Here is a 23,776-nt window from a genome sequence, read left to right as displayed (position 1 = left end):
GGGTATGATAGTAGGTGGCAGGCGCACTGGTTTGTATCAAGAACTGCAACGCTGCAGGGTTTTTCGCGCTCAACAGTTTCCCGTGTGTATCAAGAATGGTCCACCACCCAAAGGACATCCAGCCAACTTGACACAACTGTGGGAAGCATTGGAGTCGACATGGGCCAGTATCCCTGTGGGACACATTGTAGAGTCCATGCCCTGACGAATTGAGGCTGTTCTGAAGACAAAAGGTTGTGCAACTCAGTATTAGGAAGGTGTTCTTAATGTTTTGTACACTCTGTGTATATCCAATTGAATTTGGTGCTCTGTTTTCTTCTGTTCTATAAATATTTATGTCAGTAGAATTAAAAACTTTCTTAGATTTTCTTAGGGTTTTCACTTAGTGACTCTTGTCCTTACTCTGTATCCATAGGAGAGTCCAGTGTTGGGGGCTAGTGGTCAGGAAGAGTTGACCAAGCGTCTGGCTGAGCTGGAGTTGAACCGGGAGCTGCTGGATGAACTAGGGGATGAGCAGGACTGGTTCGATGAGGACTATGGCCTCAGCTCCCGTAGAGAGCAGCAAAAACGGAAACAACAGCAGGAGGGGGGGCTGTCAGTAAGCCTGGCTGACCAGGTGAAGACCCCACCCAGACCAGAGCTGCCCCGGCAGCCCAAGCTCCCTGAGCAGCCTGCCATGGTGGTGCCCCACTCCGCCCCGAAGGTGGAGAAGCTGGTCGACACTGCCACCCAGGAGATCTGGAACCAATGTAAACTGGGCCAGGGCACACAGACCCTCACTGGGCTCCCAGTCCCTAAGCCTTCAGAGGAGTTCCTGGGATGCGATGGCGAGGGCAAGGATCAAGAAAGTCAATGTGTTCGCAGCTACAGACAGGTAAGGACACATTGAAAAGAGATGACCCATTTCATGTATTGAAATGTATCCACTGACATTTGCTTACTATCTGCAGGCTGTCTATGACTTAACATGGGAGATCATCCAGGAGATCTTTGCGGAGGATCCTAACGCCCATCAGCCTCAGTGGGTCAAGCCTCGACGCATGAACTCCTCCTACTTCCATAGAGTAAAGAGCCCTGGCGACATCACCAGAGTTCAGGTGTGTATGTGAAACCGACGTCAGTGTGCTGCTAACAGCTTCCTCCACTGTCCCTGTTCCATACCAGGCTCAAACGAGTGATGTTCTGCTCGCAACACACGTGACCGCCCTCCTTGACAACGTACCAAGCAATTGAGCTATAGAAAAAGCTCTATCGATGGCTCCATTGGCAACATTTCAAGCTAGCTGTGGAGTGAGCTTACGCCACATTCTTAACTCTTGTTACATATGCCATGCTTATGGTGCCATCTAAAGTAAATTCTCGTCTTCCAGGCGTTCATCACCACAGAGGTGTTGAAACTGTATAGCCTGAAGAAAGACCTGAACCAGAAAACAGATTGGCAGAAGATGCTGAAATTCGGAAGGAAAAAACGGGATCGAGTAGATCATATTCTGGTAAGAGCATTAAACAGTGAAGCTTTAGGAGTGACTCGTTCTGAATTCAAGAGGTCCTTTTATTTTATGAATTACCCAACTAATGTAAAATGTATTTTCTAGTAGTGAGATGTCTTGTGTGCATTTTCAGGTCCAGGAGCTTCATGAGGAAGAGTCTCAGTGGGTGAACTATGATGAGGATGAGCTCTATGTCAAGATGCAGTTGGCTGACGGTATCTTTGATGCGTTGATAAAAGACACAGCAGAAGTTCTCACACAAATTCAGGAGAAGAGATTGAAAAGAGCCCTTTCCTGAGCTTTTAAGCCTCCATTGTAAACCCATCTTCCACCAGACAGTCCCTCCCACAGCCAACGTGCCAATGATCTCCAGATGCCTTCATTTCAGTCAAACTGGTACCCCTCTGCAACACAGCTTTGGACTAGCTAATTGTGGATCTACCACGTCTTACACCAAACATCTTTGATCCAGCCTACAACCAACACGTAAAGCCTCCCATGCTGGCTCCCCTGTTCATGTCCAGTCAAAGATGGAGTGGATCTCGTTTCCCATTAAATCCATCAATGCTGCTAAATTGACTGTTCCATGGCTCATGAACTCAAGACAGTATTGAGGAGCATTCTGGTTCAACTAATAACAGGTGAAGATGAGAAGATTATATATAAAGTGTGGAAGTCATTGGGGTTATCAGATTGTATAAAAATGAAATATTTTGCCTTTTGTATTGTGCTATTTATTGTATGTAAATTATTTTATTATGGTTTTGTTGTTGAAAGCAAACTTGCTGTTAACAGGTTTCGAAACAAAGATTATTTTAGCATTTTGTAAAAGAATGATGAAATAACAAAGCACAAAAAGAAATGTGAATGTAGAAATGGCAATACATTGTATAGGGAGTGAGTGAAAAATAAATTAAAATCTACCTTTTTGTATTTAATATTTAAGAATCCAAATATTAGTAATTGATGGGTTTAAACACTGTCCTTTTTCTTCCATGTTTTTGCCTAGTAACTAGTGTATTGGCAATGAAAACAGATGCCTAGAGGTTCTACCTGGTTAGATTGGAAACCAGCCTGTCACGCTGGATTCAAGCCTTAAAATTAGCCTTTTACCTGATTCGGTTAAAGTGCCTCTTTTTTTGTTCTGTATGATTATGAATTGCCGCACTCAAAAGCAACAACACAAATTACAGGCCTTAGTTGATGTCTCTACTCTTATGTACCTCCTTTCTTTGAATGATATTTACATATACAGTACATACCTTTTCATAAATACCTAAAGGAAAAGTATATTTCCAACTGGGTTAAACTTCAGTCTCTGCCTTGTTCAGTGTCTACCTAAGCATAGTTCTAACCAGAGAACACCTTTTTCAAATCCCCCATTTGCCTTTTGCTCACAGACTGTCAGTATTGCATATCCAATGGTTCTAAGGTAGCATGACTCAAATGCCATTTATAGTAGGTAAATATAGTATGTCACTGATGATGCACTTCTGATTTACTGCAATGGAACCTAGTGTTCTCTCCATTCGTCACGTACACAATGGCTTTAGCAGCATGGTAGCAAGTGTGAGTCATTGATTAATTTGTGTGGGTCCTAGCATTCAACAACAATGTCCAAGGGCTTATTCTGTCCTCTCATCAGTAGATACTTTAGTCCAAGAATGCTGTGATGTACAAATTAATTTACCATGCACGGCGATGCTTGTCAATTGTAATTTTGGTTAGACAAGTGACCTTAATGGTCGAATGAAAGTAGTTTCCATGCCAATTTGCATTTTACAACCACTATTATTTTACCAGAAGGAGTGAATAAACTGTTAACTGTCTATTATGAATTTGCATTTTACCACCGCTGTTATTTTACCAGAAGGAGTAGATAAACTGTCTATTGTGAGACGTCGGACTGTACATTTCCCTTTGATACCCAGTTCTCCATGATATGCCTAATTTTGTGTGGAATGAGAAAATAGTGATGTGATTTAATACCTAGTAAATTAATTTCCACAAGGCTGTATTGCAACACCTTCCCCTAGAATGGTGAGAAAAATCTGAATTGATTGGACCTGTGGAGAAATATGAATTGATTGTAGCTGGTGGATGTAATGTCCCATTTATAAATATGCAGTATTTGTTCGTTGGGTACATTGTTTTATGTTTGGATCATACAAGCCAGCTTTGTAGTCTTGTGGAAAAACATTGAGTTGCAATGTAACCAATACGCCTCCAGACAGTTTTCAGACTGCTGTCTGTAGTAGGTTTGTGTTGGCCCTTGCTGTAAAGATGGGTATTTTAACTCCAAAGCAAAAATGTATATTATGCAAAAATGGTTTGATAATGAAATTGAGTACACTAGAGATCTTTTTGCATCTTTTAAAGTGAATATTTAGAATGTAGTACTGTCAGAGATGCAGGTACACTAGACTTGTAAATTGTTTTATGGGGTGTAAATATACTAGAACAGTTCTGTTGGATCTGACTCACTGAACCTGGAAGATTTTTGTAAAATAAACATTGTTCACATTGCAGATATGTATATAGTATACATATATTTTAACTAAATTGAACTTTGAAATTGTAAATAAAGCTTTATTTCCAAATATTAAATGTCTGCTATAACCTGCAAAAATCATGCCCAGCACAGTGCCTCAAGTATGTTTGGCCAAATGTGGTTTTCCTTTTCATTTTTTTTGCCTTATTATTTTTCCCAATTTGAGTGATTTGCATAAGTGTATTATTATAAACAAAACTGCAGGACATCCTCACTGTGTCCTGTTACACCCTGAGTTATACCCCACACGTTATCACAACGCTGACTCATCACCTCAGCCTTTGATTGTCATTAGCTTGTGGAAGTAGAATATGACAAGCATACAGGAAAGCTCATACATTGAAAATGTAACCCATACAATTTACTTTTATAAAACTGTTCAGAACCAAAATATAACTCAATATTACTGAGTTACAGTGTATATAAGGAGATCAGTCAATTGAAATAAATTCATGTTAAATCTAATCTATAGATTTAACATGATTGGGCAGGGGTGTGGGCCTGGGAGGGCTTAGACCCACCCACGGGGGAGCCAGGCCCAGCCAATTAGAATGAGTTTTTTTCCCCACAAATAGGCTTTGTTACAGACAGAAATACTCCTCAGCATCCCCTCCCCCCAGACGATCCCGCAGGTGAAGAAGCCAGATGTGGAAGTCCTGGGCTGGTGTGGTTACACGTGGTCTGCTGTTGTACGGGTGGTTGGACGTACTACAAAATTATCTAAAATGCCGTTGGAGGTGGCTTATGGTAGAGAAATGAACATTACATTCTCTGGCAACTGCTATGGTGAACATTCCTGCAGTCAGCATGCCAATTGCACGCTCCCTCAAAACTTGAGACGTCTGTGGCATTGTGTTGTGTGACAAAACGGCAAGTTTAAGTGGCCTTTTATTGTCCCCAGCACAAGGTGCACCTGTGTAATGATCATGCTGTTTAATCAGCTTCTTGATATGCCAAACCTGTCCGGTGGATATTGGCAAAGGAGAAATGCTCACCAACAGGGATGTAAACAAATTTGTGCACAACATTTGAGAGAAATAAACTTTTTGTGTGAATGGAACATTTCTGTGATCTTGGGTTACAAATTGGTTTGTTCAAATCCTGGATTGGAAAAAACTGCCTGATATGTCAAGTCACGTGATAAAGACAGATGCAGCTGGTAGTGGTTGATTGGCCAGACAGTATTGAATAGGCACAAAGTAAATATTTAACAAGAGGGTTATTCTTGATAGAAAACAGAACTAGCAAGTCAGGCTGTATCAGCTATCTGAACATGATGTGGGAGGTTACAAATGAATACATTGTATCAAATATAGGCCAATGGATGTACTTTGGACGCCACAATTCTTGAGGACGTTACAATGTATATCTACTGTCTGTTGGCGTCCTCCAAAATCAGGATGCTGATTAAAATACATTTCGTTCCATAATTGAGGTTAAAGAACAACTATAGTCAATGGAATTACTCTGTCTTACTTTATGAATTTAGCAAAATGACTATGATTTAGCCCTGCTTCGGCTGGCGGCGAGAGGTTGGGGGAGGGAGTTGGACGAGTGACAAAAGTGAAAAGTTTATCACTTTCTTATACAGTGGTTGCCTTTGAGTTGCTGGCTGTCAGAAAGAAAACACTCGAAGATGGCGCGGCGCTGCTGCCGTGCCACGTCTCGGTTTACAGGGGAAATACATACACATTTGAGAGAGTCATTCATATCGACGATTGTCATATTTGTGTGTTTAACTTTTCCTTTTACCACCGAAGCTGGCTTGTACACCGCTTCTGATCAGATAGTAATCTTATCCCCGGATAATGTGGACAGCGTTTTGGTCAATTCCACCGCCGCACTGGTGGTCGAGTTTTATGCCTCTTGGTGCGGGCATTGTATTGCATTTTCTCCCGAATGGAAACGTCTCGCAAGAGATATTAAAGGTTGGTATGCATTTTAACATAATAAACATTTTCAATGTAAATTGAACGGGTTGTTAGTAAACCAATCATAATTGACTGGTCGTGGTATGCATAAGTGCATGGGTTAAAACAATACATATGTTCTTGCCATGTGTATCCCTAAATTTGTCTTCATTTTGCATGTTTTGTTGTATGCCCATCGAACTTCAGTGCAAATTGAGGCAGTGTGTAGTAACCAGTTCAAAAATAGAATAATTGATTACGTAGACTTAAAATTAATTATAGACTTTTAAAATAAAATAATTATTTTAATTTACTCCTGTATTCCACTTTAACAAGCTGTGTGATTCTGACTGGTGAATTGAGAACACACCTTGTTGTTTCCCACAGGACAGACAGTTTCTCAGCCCCCCCCCCCCCCCCCCCCCTTCCAGAAAGCAACCTCTACATGTGATTATTGGAGCATATGATGTGATTTAGGAGTTCACATTCTGTCCATGTTTCATTGCTACTCTTGTTCAAACACCATCCTTTGGAATCTCAAATGAGAATACGATCTGACATTTCAGGCCTCGGTCTATAAGCAGGATCCAGTTAACTATAACAGGAAAAGAATTCCATACAATTAGTTTGAAATTGACATAGTTTCCTATTGGCAGCAGGCCCGAACACAGAAAGGTTTTAAGGCCTCAGATCTAGAGAGAGCATGACCCACCAGCCTCAGGCCTGCTTTCAAGCTGACCGTACAGAATACTTGAAAATGCTTAAGAGCAGTAATAATAAGAGGGATATTTGCTACAAAGATCAAAAGCTGTTTTGACTTTTGAATTCCTGCATATAACCCTTACTGTGTAGAGTAATGCACTTTTGGTGCATTGACTTTGACACTAATTATCTCTCTCCCCAGAGTGGAAACCTGCTGTGGATTTAGCTGCCATAGACTGTGCTAATGAAGATAATAGGCCGATTTGTTCCCGTTTTGGTGTCAAGGGGTACCCAACACTGAAGGTACTTCAACTGTAATATTCCACAAGCCTTGTGGATTTTCAGTCTTACCTCACCGGAAACATGTATCCAATGTTTAGAAATGAACCGTATCTCACAATGACCGTGAGTCATTATCAGCTATTTTTACTCTGAATCTTTTCCATATATAAACTCATAACCCCTAACAGTGTTACATTTCAGTCATGTTACATTTCAGTCAGCAATGCACTCGCTTTAGATTAGTCAGCAATAAGTCCGTTATTTTTCTCCCTTTCTGTCATCCGGTGAAAGTCAAATGAAAGAGATCATTTGTCTGAATGAATGAGAGAGCTGCAACATCTGCAGTTGATTTAAAGTATGAAGGGGTTGTGGGGGAAGGGGTGTCCCCAGTTCCTCCCAGTGGTCAACATGTGGCCACCTGTCATCTGATCCTCTCTCTCTCTCTGACAGTTCTTCCACGCTTACTCCAAACCTGACTCCAAGGGACAAGGTTTCAGAGGTAATGCAAATGTTCCGATAATTCCTAGGGCAGATGGTGATGATATGAATGGTTAGTATGAGAAGTTCAAACAAACAATGTGATCCATATCCTCTTATTAATCCTGTGTACTTGAATCCTCCCAGAGGGTCCTCGTGATGTGAGGGGCTTACGCCATAAGATCATAGAGAAGATGGAGACACATGAGGAGCCTTGGCCCCCTGCCTGCCCCCCTCTGGAGACCGCTAGGTGAGGCAGCCTCTTCTGATCATGTCAAACACCCCCCAGAGCTCACACATACAGACAGTACCGGTCTCCAGCAGCTCAATCGCGAGATCCAAGTAGCTAGCAGACCACCTATGAGTAGCTCGCCAAACAATTCTAAAAGTAGATGCACATGTTCCACTGTACGCTGTCATAAATATATCTCACAAGTATCAGACACAGTAAACTCCCAGCTACTACCTAATCCATGCAACACTGGCATTATATGCCAATTTATGCCACCCAAAATGGGTACCGGCATCTATTTCAATCAGCACAGTCAAGCACTGACTACTGGTTACACACAAAGTGTGTAAGCCAATACACTACCAAATCTAACACAATAACTGCCAATACATTTCCAGCAATATTGCCCATTTTGTGCTGTGTGGTGTGGGCGTTTGTCTATCACTTTGTGTGTAACCAGTAGTCAGTGCTTGACTGTGCCGATTGAAATAGATGCCGGTACCCATTTTGGGTGCAGGTACTGTTTATATTCAGGTGCAGGAGCTCCACAATACTTCTTAGCTAATATTCTATAAGAAGAACAGGAGCTCAAGCAGTAGAACATTTGAGGTGCTGGTACTCAGCACCCAGGAGGTCCTGCCCAAGTCAAGCACTTATCGTGAAATGTGAGTTTAAACGATGGTTTGGAGCAAATCTGTGCCATAAATCCTAAAAGGTTAGCGTTTGAAACAATGGCCAGGTAAACAAAACCAAAGCATAGATACCTTGTCCATAGACTGCTTACAGGGTAAGGAAACCAACATGCCATTTGGGAGAAATATCCCTTTAAGGCCCTATCCCATGTGTCATTTGTGTTACGTGTCAATGCCCAGATTGTGCTGCTGTTCACTTCATAGTCTTAATAGAAATGTAGTTGATGTTTCAAACGTCAGCTTTTATGGAAATGTTGTGGTCACTCTGTAGAATGTGTTATTCTCTTCTCTGAACAGCAAAGCAGAGATTGACAACTTCTTTGAGACTAACGGTGTGGAACACCTGGCCTTGATCTTTGAGACCTCTAACTCATATGTGGGCAGAGAGGTAAGAATTTATTATCATCAGTCAAGCTACATGAGGGAAATGGAGGAGAAAAAATCCTGGGGGTGATCCAATAGAAAATGTTTTTTAATGGACATGTTTACCGTGTATAAAGCTACACAGTGGAGGTGTCATAATACCCATAAAGCCTAGCGGTCAAACAGGGAAATGGTTCCAATCATTTTTCCCATAGGGGATTTTAGAAACACTTAAAATAAGGGCTGTGTTTGGTAACACTTTACACTTTACTTTACATAACTTGTCATAACCTGTTATAATATGATCATAACACTGTCATGACATATATTTAGACCTGTTGTGACATATATTACCTTATTTTATGGCTAGTGATGACACCTACGTAAGGGTGAAATCCCACAAAACCTAGCACACAAGGCAAAACATTCCATTACACTATAGCCTACGTGTCAACAGTATGTTTGTTATATCATTTTTTTATTAACCATGTTATCATTGTAACATGAAATGGTTAATCCAGAGGATTTTTACCTTTGCCTCGATTCGGCAGTCCCGTCCAGATCATCATGGCATTTCTTGATCTTTATAACAGCCACATTAGCAGCTAATTAGCATTTCATTTTTGTGGGGTAAATACAGACAAATATATTGCTAAAAGTCACCGTGTCCTAGAGAGATTTACATGGTTATCAAAACGTCACTCCAGGGTAAACCTACACGAAGCACAGCCCTTATTTTAAGTGCTTCTAAAATCCCCTATGGGATAAATGAATAGTGGAAAAACAATTGGAACCATTTCCCTCTTTGACCGCTAGGGTTTATGTGTGTTATGACTCATACTGTGGTGCTCTATAGTACCATGCAAACAATTTGTTGAATGTGGGACTGTATCAACAAGAGTGTGTCACTATGTCAACAGTGTACTGGCATGTTTAGTACAACCAGTTGTAAACAACATACAGACAGTGGATCATTAATGTGTTGGTTTGTTCTTCCTCAACAGGTGACTCTGGACCTACTGCAGTATGAGAACATAGCCGTGCGGAGGGTCCTGAGAACTGAGGAAGCCCTGGTGGCTAAACTGGGTGTGACTGACTTCCCATCCTGTTACCTGTACTATCCTAGTGGGAACTTCACCAGGCTCCATGTGTGAGTGGCTGTTTGAATACCATCACAATATATGACAGAAGTGCAGATCACTTTAGCCATCTTCAGTCTGGATACTAATGTACCAACTCGTCAAGTGTTTTTCTTCTTCTTCAATTTTCACGGTTCAACACGCAACAATCTTGTTGCGAAGCGCTTTATTTCAGTTGTGTTATCCACAGCTATGATAGGATGTCTTTTAACATCTGGCCTCTTAATGGGATCATGGAATTAAAATAAGTCATTATTCAATATCATAGTGCTTTGTATGATGATTGCTCACCCCGTGAATTAATCTGCGTTTTCTTTCGCTTTGTTTTGCTTATTTCAATAACTTGGCACGCAAGAGGAGTCTTTTTAGTTGACAAATGCAAAAAGGAAATTATTTATTGCTAATTTATTTATTCCCCCTCCTCTTCCCGAGCATACAGAGGGGTTTTTAATTTCTTGCATGAAAACAATGGCGTTCTTTTCCTGCGGTTCACCTGCCAAGCCACCCCAGCCTCGCCTCGCGCTGCGACAGATGGTCGCCCATCACAGCTGAATGCGCGATTGATCCAGGAGGGGTGGGGAAATGCAGTCGCACATCCGTCATGCGTGTGCCTCTCCCAGGTGAACGCAGCCCCTCCTCTCTTCGACGCGCCTCTGTGCTCTGGGGAACCCACTCTGTGCTCTGGGGTGGGCTGGATGAGCTCAGGCCTGGAGCAGCATCTTCCTCCTGCTCTCATGTGCTCTGGGGGGTTGGCTGGCTGATGGGGACAGTGGGAGGGGTAGCAGTGTTTTTGTTCCATTGCCAGGGTTAGTGGAGAGGGAAATTATCAACTATGGTATCTCAGCACCATCTGTTCAGCAGAGGAGAGAGGAGGCCATAAGGGCTTAGTGAGGGGACCAGGGGCCCACCTGTGGCTCCAGTTCCACACTCTACTGTGGTCTGATGAGGGCAGGCCCTGGCAGAGGCAACCACTTGTATCCTTTTCCTAGACAGAGAAGCTAAAAAAGCTTATCACTGTAGCTAGAATAGTGAGGTTTGTGTTCTAGTGGGAAAGATTTTTCACCTGTTTCCATGGTTAAAATCATCATGTTGCTGGATGCCAGTTCAATGGAAATGCATCAGTCCTACCTGTGAAACTATCTGCTTGGCTGTCTTCCAGACAAAATGAGGCCCGGACCTTCTACACCTACGCCCTGCAGAGGCTTCCTGGGGTACTGCGGGCCGGAAATCCACCACCAGTGACCTCTGACCTCTTGAAAAACACAACAGAGGACCAATGGAGACCGTTCAACAGGTAAACCACTTTAACTCAACAAAGCTGTAAAAAAGTTCCTATTTTGGAGGGGGGGGGGGGGGGGGGTGTATAAGCCTTACCAATGTAACCCCAGTGATTCCATGACAAAAATATTAAATTCTGTGTGTCAGGTCTGGTGTGTATATGGCAGACCTGGAGTCTACTCTGCACTACTCTCTGCGCTTGGAGCTGGCAGCTCACCCTGTCATCAAAGGAGAGGCTCTGAGCGCTCTACAGCGTTACATCTCAGTACTGGCCAAGGTGATTGGGCAGGTCTACTCACCCCCTGAGACAAACCCTACCCATACTGAACACTCACCTCACATACATTCATCCTCTGTTCATATCGAACACCCTGAGGAAAGGGCTGTGTAGTTAGGGTGACACGCCACTAGAGGGAGAGTGAGAGTGTCGGATATCAGTTGGAAAATGCACATTTTTCTGCATGATTTAGCTGTACAGTTCTAAAATGTAACTTCGCTTTGAAAAATATAGCTGAAAATATGGTCCCTATAATGCATCATGATAATTAACAATTGCTCTCTTAGTACTTAGATATATACAATATTAATAATGGTACAACTATGTAATAACTACAATGTTACATATTTATTACAGAAGAAGACGTTCACAATTATTTGGGCAGAGTAGGAATGACACCTTCAATGTCAAACCCATATTTTGAGGCCATTGACTTGACAGGACACAAAAGGCTTTCTTGGGTATCATTTAAATACTTAATTTGCTTCCCTGGTGACTAGAGCATGCCAATACCCCCTACAATTTTTTTTTGTATGCAGACATACCGTGATTAGGATTTCTTTGGACTGGGTCCCCTCCTCTCCTCCCTCCTCCCCTCCCATCTCTTCCCTTCCCGGCGCTTAGCCTACCCAGAAGTGTGCCAGGGATCCTTTTGATTAGGCCCAGGACGATGGTATGTCACAACAAACTAAGATCCTTAACTTCTAGAGTGACTGTAATTGGATCATCCTGAGAATGAGTAACTGTGTACAGAACCTACAGCTGGTGTCACACCGATGACACACCTTGACACACTCCGTTGTCAATAAAATCTGTGGTGTGCTGTGCAGTGCTGCACCCACATCAGTGCATCTCCGTCCCAGACAGGATGTAAACAAGTTATATTTTCCTGCACCGTAATATTACTAGATTTACTGTCTTATCAACCAGAATCCGGATTTATGAATCCTTATATGTATATGAGGATTAAAAAAAAGTGGATCTGGGACGCATGAGAGCATTACAAAGAGGTTCTCGGATTACCGTTTCTATCCTGCTTTCTTGAAAGAAGCCTCCAGCAGTGATGGAGGGAGGGCCAGGGAATTAGGGGAACTTGAGCCCAAATCTTGCTGTCCTCCATCCCAAATCCAGCTGTCCTCCATCGCTCTCCTGTGGCGCCTGCCTCAGTGTGCCCATGCAAAGATTAGCAGTTATCGGAGGTGCATGGTGGTGGAATGTGGCTGTGGCAGCTGCTTGACATCAATGATACTGTATAGGTAGCCCACCAACTCCACAGTAGAACACAGGTCTTTGTTTGTCAGGCTTTGGCTGGGCTGTGGGTATGACACATAGGTCCACTCGGCTGCTGCCACAGTGGGAGCAGGGGAGCAGTTAGGCAGATTTTACTCAGTGGCATGTATATTGGTCCCGGAGGTCAAATGAGGCAGGATTAAAAGGGCTTCCCCGGGCCAGGCCGACAGATGCATTCTCTTTTGAACGTCTCTCAGAGGAGACTGCGGTTTCTCAAGTGCTGATACTAATCGGATTTAAGATGACATATTGCCGTGGTGAAGTGAATTGTCATGGTCCTCCGAGAGACGGGGGAGGGGGTGTGTAAGGTGGGGGCTCTGATAGTGGTTAGGGGTACACTACCAGAGAAATCCTTCATAATGGGGATACTGTAGCGTTGGTTCATCACACTTGATATGTTCATGAAACTTCTGCCCATCAGTGACCTCGCCAATACATCAGACAATGTACTACTGATTTCCAAGCCAAATATGTTGGCCTTTGCTTATGATTCGGGAAATAGACACACAGGTGGAAAGCCAAACATGCTAAACGTTTAGCTCTGGTGAGCAAAGCGCATTAGTATCTCCATCCCCAATTTCCTCCCTCTTAGATTCAAATGTGTGTTAATGAGCTTTTCACCCTGGTTAATGCCCAGTAGTCCCCAGACCTGGGCGTCTGGGCCGGATGGTCGCTAAACCATTTGTCGTCCTCCTCAGTAGCAGCAGCAGCCGGGGGACCTCCTTTTGAATCTTGTTAAAACCCCACCTGTAGTACGTGATTGGGTATCTGTGTCTGTGAATACCCAAACACCATATTTTTGGCTGAATGTCTAAGATTAAGGGGAGCAAATCAAAGCCTGTGTGGGGCGCAGGGGTTAAGTACATCTCCAGGAGCCTTTTTAAGTGGGCCTGGTGTAATGGAGATCCAGTTAGAGTGATGAATAGAATCCTGCGCCAGGCACCCAAACGCTGCTGAACAGATGGCCAGGGCAAATTGAAAAGACTCTGCAGCACAAATCAAAAAAGGTGCACTTCTGGGATGCTGGCGCCCCGGCCGGGCTGGGCCGGGCCCCTGCCTCTGTGTCTCACTGATGGGTTTATGCCCCTGTGCCGCCCAAGGAAGCGAAAGGTCAGCACTGGCCCACTTTCAGGTCCACCATATTAACACTGCTGGATGTTACTACACTGACTGTTTCTTTCCTCGTGTGCTTTATGCAACTGTGGGCATGTGTGTACATGTGATTTCATTGTTATATACTGTCTCCTCATAGGTAGTCACTTTTTCATGACTCAATGCCAGAAAATGCTAATGAACTTAAATGGTCCTTCGTGACTGAGACATCTTACCTCTGTTTTGAATGGGATGAGGTTGCCATGACCACCTGCTGTTTATTTGGTCGTAACTCAGCCGTTAGGGTGATATCCAGGCCAACCTGTAGGATCTAGTCTTCACAGTATAATAGTGTGTCCTCCAGGGTGGCCGTTTTTAGGAGTTCTTTAAGGATAGGAAGTGACTTTACACCTCCATTCAGCTGACAGTCTTCTGTCACCACCGTCTGAAACACAAGGCACTGGGATTTCCTCCCTGCCTTCCATAGTGGCCCACTGTTGGTTGCAGTGTCATTTCTACACACGCCATGTTGTCTTGACAACTTCAGAGGTTAGAGAATGGAAACAAACAGTACGAGAGACAATCCTGAAAAATTCAACAGTGACTTTATTACACGTTAAGAACTGCAAAAGCAGTTTTAGGTTCAACTTCGACCCTCAGACAGATGACATAACAGATGGATTTGGAACTCCTAGTGATAATAACCTATTACCACATGGTCAAAAATATGCTGTTGAAGAGTCTATTGTATTAAATGTGAGGAGAGTTAATGATGATGTTTAACTGTAATGTTGTCTTGGGCAGTACTTCCCTGGTCGACCTGTGGTGAGGAACCTGCTGAAGTCAGTGGACACGTGGCTGAAGGGTCAGAACGACACAGAGCTCTCTTACAGCTCTCTGAGGGACGCCCTGGACAACACAGCAGAGGTGAGGGGTCAACCCAAAGCCACCAGCCAATCAGACAAGCTTGAGGCAGAACCACCCACCATATTGTCAATGAGCCAGAGTTTTTATAATAATTACTGAAATATTACAGGCACACAGGGAATTAGGTTTATGTAATGCTGTATATTCAGATATGTCTTGATATGAATCTTTGCTCACAGTCTTATGCATAACTGGAAAATGTATGCGAAGTTGTCTTTGGATGAAAGCTTGCATGCCTATAGGTTCACAAATTGGACCAGTCACTTAGTGGCATCATTAGCTTTTAGCAGCCAAATCAATGAATCAATGAGGAGGTATGAACCAGCTCCCCTAAGGAAATGGACTGATGTCTAACAGTATATACACACTGAATCTTTACTATTGACTTCAGAGTAATTCTGTCAATCATAGACTCAGCAATCCTGGCCAGTGACAGGGACTATGTCAGGAGAAATATGCTGTTGGATCAAACCACGTTTAACCAGTGTTTCCTCCTTCTGACCTGAATACACTCTCTCCATTGAGGCAATCCATTACCTGGAATTGACATGATATGGAATGAGAATAGTAAGGCACAGAATGCTCTACCACTTAACATGGTCCCGTGGTCACGTGTGGCTCAGTTGGTAGAGCATGGTGTTTGCAACGCCAGGGTTGTGGGTTCGATTCCCACGGGGGACCAGTACGGGAAAAAAATGTATTAAATGTATGCATTCACTACTGTAAGTCGCTCTGGATAAGAGCGTCTGCTAAATAACTAAAATGTAAAAATGTAACATGAAATGTTGCAGTAAAGTAGATTGCAGATGAATTCTCTTCCATGTACATGCTAATCTTGTTGTTTACATGAATGTAACCAACCTCTAAGAATTCTCAGATACATCCGTTTTCCATGTAACCTGCTCTGTGAGAAGAGTGATCAATGTGGCCATATCTTGAGCAGTGTTTAAGTGTCAATACATGTTTGTGTGTGATCAGGTCCCTGATGCTGCTCTGCCTGATGGGGTGAGGTGGGTGGGCTGCCAGGGCTCCAAGCCCCACTTCAGAAGGTATCCCTGTGGCATGTGGATCCTTTTCCATGTCCTCACTGTACAGGCCGAGGAAGCTGCTGGCAAAGGTAGAAAGAAACTCACTAAGTAACGGCTGTTTATGTCTTTATCATCACACTATCAGTAAACTGTTCATTCAGTATGAATGTTCCTGGGACAATGGTAATAAGTGAGAAAGTGTTGCTAGATTCTAAAACAAACCCTCCTGCCTTGTTAGCCCGTTGCTGTGGCCTGTAGAGCCTATCGTCGGGTAGGAAATTGGCCAGAAGTCAGCAGCCATCCAGTCTTGGAGGAGTGGGTGTGCCCAGGCGATGAACCATGACACAAGTGTTTCCAGTCTGTTAGAACTCCTATGGCTCTCTGGGGACAAATCCTCGTAGTGCATTGAGCCAGTCAGAAGCGCGTGCAGCATTTACACAGGGGCTGCTGCTTTCAATGCAGGGATATGGGGCAGCTAGCGGATGGTAGCAGGGAGGGGGGGGGGGCGACTGGGGACAAGTGCTTTGTAAACAAATTTGCCTGGAATGTTTAGTGGAATGTTTTGCATTCACCTGATGTGACCGCACACACTTGCACAAGCACAACATTTAGACTCACACACACACACACACACAAGTACGTTCAGTGTTAAATTCCATTAGTAGCCTATACAAAGCATTGTTATTTTTTTGGTTTTGTTATTAGGTTTGTTTTCTTGTCACACCACCAGCTGAAACAGTCCCTAATTATGGGTGGGTAAAAAGGGATTTCTTTAGATTAGTGGTTAGAAAAAGAGGCAGCTGACCAGCACTCCTCTCCTGGAGGGGTTAATCCCAGGGCTTATGGGTAGGGGAGGAGGGTTCACATAACCTGCAGATGGGCCACCAGGGGACCAGGGGTGTCCATCTGGCCCCCCGCGGATGGACCTCTGGATTAGAGCTCCACCACGGCTCATCTTTGAGCAAAATAAGGCTTTACTTTAGCAGGGCATGAAACACAACAACCTGCATCAACAATATCTGCACTGGTACTGTGCTGTTACTGACCGTGTCGACTAAATACTGTTATTCATGGTACATCACAGCACCGTAAGAATGCAAAGGAGATTGTTTGATTGGCCTTATTGCCCTGTTATTAACCACCCATGCTTTAATACTGGAAAAGCAATCACTCCATTGTAAAAAATGTTTTTACCTTTAAGCCTACACCTTTAATAACAACGGGCAACAAAATGTAAGGGAGCGTTGCACCTTTTTTAGTGTGCCAAACCAATAGCCCATACTAAATGTATATAAAAAAAACTATATACAGACATTGCTTGCTGCGATTTTATAATGTACAATATTAGACTACTTTTCAATAGTACACATCACGCTGAAGTGCATAACAAGTATGGTTCATCTTGTTGATGACGTCATCCTCCTGTGCGTTCTTCTCCCCAGATCCCCAGGAGGTGCTACAGGCAATGAGGTCCTACGTCCACAGTTTTTTTGGATGTCGGCCATGTGCCACCCACTTTGAGAACATGGTAAAGGATAGCATGTCCCATGTGGGGACGCTGTCCACAGCCATGCTGTGGCTCTGGTCCAGACATAACCACGTCAACAACAGACTGGCAGGTAAGGACACATGACAAATGTTACTGTTACTTCCATAGAGGATGATTGATCAGCTGTCTATAAGACTGAACCTCCAACACATACATCATATGCTAATTATATCAGTATAGAATATGCATATAATATCATATTAATATATGAAATATCTAGAAGAAAAATAGAAACGTCTCCCTTAGTGGTCACCATTGTCCATACAGGAGATAAATGTGGCCCTCACAGGCCACTACTCTTAGTGGTCACCATTGTCCATACAGGAGATAAATGTGGCCCTCACAGGCCACTACTCTTAGTGGTCACCATTGTCCATACAGGAGATAAATGTGGCCCTCACAGGCCACTACCCTTAGTGGTCACCATTGTCCATACAGGAGATAAATGTGGCCCTCGCAGGCCACTACTTCTCCCTCTCCTACTTTCCCCCCTAGAGGATCTCTTTCAGCCTCTCACTCCTTTACACAGGTCTCTCCTTTACACAAGGACCACACCTTACTTTTTTGGTGGATTCCTCCCCCAAGTGTCCCGACCCTGCTCCTCGCCCCTAAATCCCTATAATACCCCCGGAGATCCTCTGGGCAGACACCAGCTGTCCCCCCTCGCTTCTCTCCCCTGTCTCTTCCTCCACTGAGATTAGCCCTCCTTCCAGGAGACTGAGATTCCCTGCCCCAGCCTGTCTTCAGCTCATTACAGGTCAGCCGTAAATACTCAATCTGTGCGCTTAACAGTAGTGCTAAAGACTACAAAACAGCAAAGACTACAGTCTTGTTCGTTCAATTTTGGCAATTATTTGTTTCTATCCTTTGGCAATGTTTTAATGTCAAATGTTTTATCCATTCATATTTTGTGAAGATGGTCAAGCCCATCTGTGGTACTTAACGTTTTGACGTCTGTGTCATTTTAATGAGGGCTATATGGCTGCTGCGTTGGCCTCCCTCTGTTTGGGCAATCATTTGAGTTTATTAGGCACAAGCCTGTCATTACTGCCTCACTTTGTTTAGTCACTTTTCTCTATGGTGGTGGGGGTGGCTCCCCCATCCTCAATCTCCTGGACAGCCTGTGTCCTGAATAACAGGGTGCATCCCCTTCTGGGCCTGTCCCTGGTCCCCAGACACTCCTCCCTATTAGGACTGACTGTCTGTCCCTCCCCAGAGAGTCATATCCTCCGCTTGACAACTGATATGGCAACAATCTCCCAGAACGGGGACCACCAGCCCAGGAGGAGCCCAGAGGCCCCGCCTCAATTCCCAAGATGCTTGTGACAGCTGGTGGCACACGCCATGTCACCGGCATCACGCCTCCCTCTGTTTTGTAATCCCTCACCAGGGTGGTTCAAGTTTTGGGGGCAAGTACCTCAGGGTGTGGGGTGGGCTGAGCTGTGGGGGGAGGGGAGGGGAGGGGGCAGGACTGTTGGTAGCAATGTGTAGCAGTACCTCTGTCGGCCCACCCCCCTCAGTGACCCCTCACGCCTCTGCTTCGCATCCCAGTCTTCCCCAGGGGGAACATCCTCCCCTCCTCCTCCCTAAAGTGGGGCTCTTTAGCAGCTCCCCCCATCGTCCTTTCAGAGGCAGCCATGCATGAAGTAGGCCCAATTTGTAAAGCAGCAACACAATTAATTTAGCTGGCACAAAAGGTCCCCGAGCCAAGCCCGGCGCAACCGCAGACCTGTCCTGTTGTCAACAGGGTGAGATAGAGACTCATGTCTAAAGACGACAGAGCCACGGGCCTGCCAGGGCTCGGAGATGCTGTATGGAGGATATCACAGTAGTGCTGCTGGAGACTGGAGCAGCTCTATAGGGCGGCAGGTAGCCTAGCGGTTAAGAGCGTTGGGCCGGTAACCGAAAGATTGCTGGTTCGAATCTCGGAGCCGACTAGGTGAAAAATCAAAAGTCCTGTAAGTTACTCTGGATAAGATCGTGTGCTGAATGACTCACTACTGTACGTTACTCTGGATAAGAGCGTGTGCTGAATGACTCACTACTGTACGTTACTCTGGATAAGAGCGTGTGCTGAATGACTCACTACTGTACGTTACTCTGGATAAGAGCGTGTGCTGAATGACTCACTACTGTAAGTTACTCTGGATAAGATCGTGTGCTGAATGACTCACTACTGTACGTTACTCTGGATAAGAGCGTGTGCTGAATGACTCACTACTGTACGTTACTCTGGATAAGAGCATGTGCTGAATGACTCACTACTGTACATTACTCTGGATAAGAGCATGTGCTAAATGACTCACTACTGTACATTACTCTGGATAAGAGCGTGTGCTGAATGCTTGAAATGTACTGTGTGCTTCAGAGCATCACTATGCTGATCTACCAGTCCGTCTACACTGCCACTGCTCCTTTATGTCCTGTAGTGTAGATCTCCACATTCACAATTAGTGGCGAAGAAGCTAGTTTAAACAGTATTTATTTATACTCTCGAGTATTTATTCAGCGCTATAAATGACATTTCCTAACAAGCCTTTGTTACAGTATCAGTATTGGTACTATTGCTAAAGTCACCTCTGAAAATGAAAGGCAAGGTGATGAGAGTAGACACATCAGAGGCATGTCATCACAAGGGGACGGGATATGAAAGCTGTCACGCTGGTAGAATGTATACAAAAGGGCCCAATCCCAGCAGGACAGGGTAAAATTGATGTATCTTTTATGTAAAGTGCTGTATGCAGATTACATGCACACATGCATATGACTGAGATGAATCTGGGGGAGAGACGGTAGATGTAAATTGACAGCGCTGTAAAGTGACAGAACTGCTGCAGCTTTGACTTTCCTTCCGCATGGGCGTCGCCAAGCAATTTATTAGCAGATGCCTCCATTTGGGGGGCTGAAGAAAACATGTAAAGCAAAACAATTGTAATTCCTTAAAAGGAGAGCTCCCCTCTGGAGGTGCCCGCTTTCATATTCAATTTAGCGATTGGGCCATCTTCAAAGGGGTGTGGAGGTAAGGGGTTGGGGGTCTGGGAGAGGTTCGGGGGGAGGGGGAGCTGTCCGCATGGACCACATCTATTATCTGGCCTCTGGGACATCCCAGAAGCCCATTGATCATTGTTAGACCCTGTCACACTGTCACATACTCACACCTAGACATCGCACACTGCACTTATTGCTTATTATGAGCCATGTGGGGGGAATGGATCTAATGTATTCAAGCAGCAACACAGATTCTGCATACAAAAATATGTATTGGTATCAGTTTGGTTTTATTGTGGGCGATCCAGTATGTCATCATTGTGTCCTTATATGGAACCAATCTGTTTTACCTAATACATTTCAATTTCCACCGAAACCCAGTCATGTAGAGAGGGCAAACTGTTGTCTGTAATATCATCTCAGATGAGTAATCACACACACCCATCCTAACTGTCATGTTCCTTCTGACCAGGTGCTCTGAGTGAGGATCCCCACTTCCCTAAGATCCAGTGGCCGTCCCCAGAGCTGTGTCCCAGCTGCCATGGGGTTAAGAATGGAGAACACACCTGGAACCAGGAAGAGCTGCTCACCTTTCTCCGATCCCACTTCTCCTCTGAACACCTCCTCTCTGACTACCTGGAGAAGGAGGCCCAGCTCTTCAGCAGGCAGAAGGAGAGCCTGGTTGCCAGGCAGCAGGAGAAGGAGCAGGAGGCCAAGAGAGGAGTAGAGAGGAGGGCCAGGGAGGCCTTGGTCGAACCACCTCCAGGCCAGGAAGAGGAGGAGGAGGAGGAAGAAGATGAGGAAGAGGCTCAAGAAGAGCCAGCAGCAGCAGAAGAGGAGGTGGATCAGAGGGCAAGAGGAGAGCAGCAGGGGGGTAAGACCTCTGAACCCCCCACCTGGGTAAAGCCCGAGGCAGACGTGTTCCGCCAGTCCCAGCGCAGGCCCAGCATTGTGGGGCTGAAGCTCAGGCCACCCCAGGAGGAGATTGTGGACCTGGACTCCTTCGTCAACCAGCACTACAAAGCCAATGCCCTCCGCGCTGCAGCCGCAGGGTCCTCCCGCGTCAAACGCAGGACCCTGCAGAGGCAGGAGGAGCTGCAGCCTGGAGCCGGTCTGGAAAAGGGGCCAGGGCTGGGGCTGGGGGTGCAGCCCGTGGAGCCGGAGGACTTGTTGGGGCAGCGCAACACTCTGCAGAAGAGGATCCTGACGGGCCAGTACACTGGGTCAGAAGAGGAGGGGGCTCTGGAGATGTACCCGCACCCTAACAAGAGGCGCTGGATGTCCTTCCTGAGCGTTGGCTTCTCCAGACTGGACATCAGCCTGTGTGTGCTCCTCTACTTCCTGTCCTCCATGTGTCTGCTGGCCATGTACCTCTTCTTCAAGAACCGTCTGCGGCTGCGCCGGGCCAAGGTGGCTCTGCCCTGAGTTAATTCTGCCTGTGGCTGCACCGGGCCAAGGTGGCTCTGCCCTGAGTTAACTCTGCCTTGCTGTGCTACTGTAGATTTACCCATACATGTGACAGTGATGCTGTGGTCAGTTCTTAAACCATCCAAGTGAAGGGTCCGTAATGTTCCGCATTAATGGATCGCTTTGTGGTGCATGCTTCCGGGATAATAATTTATGACGATTTCTGCATTTTATTTGTGCCTTTTTTGACCACTTGTGAAGGATTAATTAAAACTCGAGGAAATTAATGTGATTTTGATGATTTTGTTTTTAATATTTATTGTAATTTTTAGGCTATGTATAAAGCCATATTATAAATGAATTCATGTGAAAAGGAATCACTATATAGTTTTAATATAAAAGACAAAGCTCTTTCTCTTACTGTTACTTCCAGCTGTGTACTCTAACAACTGTAGAGAACCATTTTATATTCTTAGAATGAAATCAATCTTCTATTCAAAAATGTGGTTTTTACAATGAGAAATGTGCCTCGAATGAAATTTTGGATTAACAGTGCCCGAAAGATGATTATCCATATTAATTTTAGCATTAAGCAAGTGAATGTTTCCAAATAAACAAAGATGCCATATGATAACAAATACATAAGCCCTGTTCAGATAGTCTGTGGTCAGAATTGTAGTGCTCAGTGTTCACACTATAGAATTAGAGCTAATTCTATGGTTCACACACATTCCGTTCCACAGTGGTCTATGTTGACTGACTATGCTATGCTATTGTCTGATTGGCTAGGACATCTTACATGTCCCAATTAGCTTTACACAATAGAGTTTAGACATGAATTAAATGTTTTGGAGCAGCACTAGTTAACAGGATACAAAATAAGGAGGATTGGGGTTTTGGCTGGTGCCCATTACATAAAACTTACTGGTCTCAATCAACTCGAGATGCTGTGTTTTGCTTTGCTTATCTCAATCAATAAAATTATTTTTGTTAAAATTGTGCATTGTCACGATTGGTCACTTGTTGACGTTGATAGTTTTCCTTGGGGAAAGGGACACTGTTACAGTATATTCTAACTGCTGTTCTGGGGTTCTACATCTATAGATGAATGGAAACCACATGTACATTTATCATCAATATCCAAAGTACCTGAGATGTCAGATTATGCTTTCTCTGTCCCTCTACATTTTACCACTTGATGTTTTGCATCAGTTCAGATGAATAACATTGAGATGTTTTGTTTTTCGTAAGGTGGCGGGGTAAGGAGTGGTGGTTGTGGGGGTGGCTGTAGGTTAAAGGAAAAAGCCTGTTGCCATCTGGTCTGTTGCTCTAGCTAAATCCTAACAATTTCATTGGGATTATAGCAAGTGAGTAATCCAGCTTTCCTTTGGACTGTAGGAGATTACCGTGAGGATTAGCTCCCACCCGATAATAAACTTTATTAAAACGCAATCGGCTTTCAGGGTCTCTTCCTTCACACTTGGAAGTGAGCTCCGTTGGGGGTGTTTTTTCAATCGTGGGGGGGGGGGGTGGATGTGGAGGCCGGATGGGTACCTTGGGGGATAGGACAGTTTTGATGTGGTCCAGGTTACAAGCTCATTTGAAGGACACTAACGCTTGATCTTGAGCTTTGTGTTTTCCTGGAACATTGAACTAAATCGATCCCATGTCGCTGCCCCCTCTACACCAAGCCCTCCCTGTCTCCTGGCTTTCACATTGGCTGAGCAGAACAGGGCATGGTGGCAGCAGTAACAGTAGCCAGCAGTATGGTGGTGGAGCTCTCAATTCTCCACAAAAACACAACATGATTAATGGCCCTACATTAAAGGAGTGGAGCGCCAAGCCTGAGCAGCTGTGATCTCGGACTAAATCAAACCTTTCAGAATTGTGAATTGAGCCAAATGACAGTTTATGATCTGTAGAATGGACTGAGAAAAGCATAGTTTGTCATGGTGAAATTACTGCGAGGTTTAGACGTTTTACTGATTGCCTCCGATGTATCATCTATAAAACTCATTCCGGAGAGGTTTATCTCTCTGATCGAGTGCTCTTTCTTTGGCTCGTCAAACTGTAATAAGAACGATGACATACACAAACTTGTA

The 23,776-nt window shown here is 44.4% G+C and overlaps 2 protein-coding genes across 5 annotated transcripts in view; both read left to right on the top strand.

Annotated features, from left to right (window-relative positions):
• Positions 1-4,252, top strand: part of LOC106584317 (centrosome-associated protein 350) — a 39,947-nt gene extending 35,695 nt beyond the window's left edge. For all 4 annotated transcript variants that reach the window (XM_082968007.1, XM_082968008.1, XM_082968009.1 and 1 more), the window contains exons 34-37: positions 416-874; positions 951-1,097; positions 1,371-1,493; positions 1,624-4,252. In XM_082968007.1, the coding sequence (XP_082824133.1) occupies positions 416-874; positions 951-1,097; positions 1,371-1,493; positions 1,624-1,788 (894 nt within the window). In that variant the 3' untranslated portion in view covers positions 1,789-4,252. The remainder of the gene's footprint in view (positions 1-415; positions 875-950; positions 1,098-1,370; positions 1,494-1,623) is intronic.
• A 1,118-nt stretch (positions 4,253-5,370) lies between these two features.
• On the top strand, positions 5,371-22,673 carry LOC106584316 (sulfhydryl oxidase 1). Its single transcript, XM_014169429.3, has 12 exons — positions 5,371-5,969; positions 6,856-6,956; positions 7,386-7,434; positions 7,560-7,662; positions 8,634-8,724; positions 9,704-9,849; positions 10,998-11,132; positions 11,264-11,393; positions 14,580-14,702; positions 15,681-15,819; positions 17,173-17,349; positions 20,740-22,673. Exons 1-12 carry the CDS (start codon positions 5,678-5,680, stop codon positions 21,690-21,692), a joined length of 2,439 nt encoding a protein of 812 aa, XP_014024904.2. The 5' UTR covers positions 5,371-5,677; the 3' UTR covers positions 21,693-22,673.
• Positions 22,674-23,776: the final 1,103 nt, after the last annotated feature.

This window comes from Salmo salar, chromosome 23, assembly GCF_965601325.2.
Source record: "Salmo salar chromosome 23, fSalSal1, whole genome shotgun sequence".
Taxonomy (NCBI): Eukaryota; Metazoa; Chordata; class Actinopteri; order Salmoniformes; family Salmonidae; genus Salmo; species Salmo salar.
Note: the sequence above shows the minus strand (reverse complement) of the source record. Positions and strands in the feature narration are given on the sequence as shown.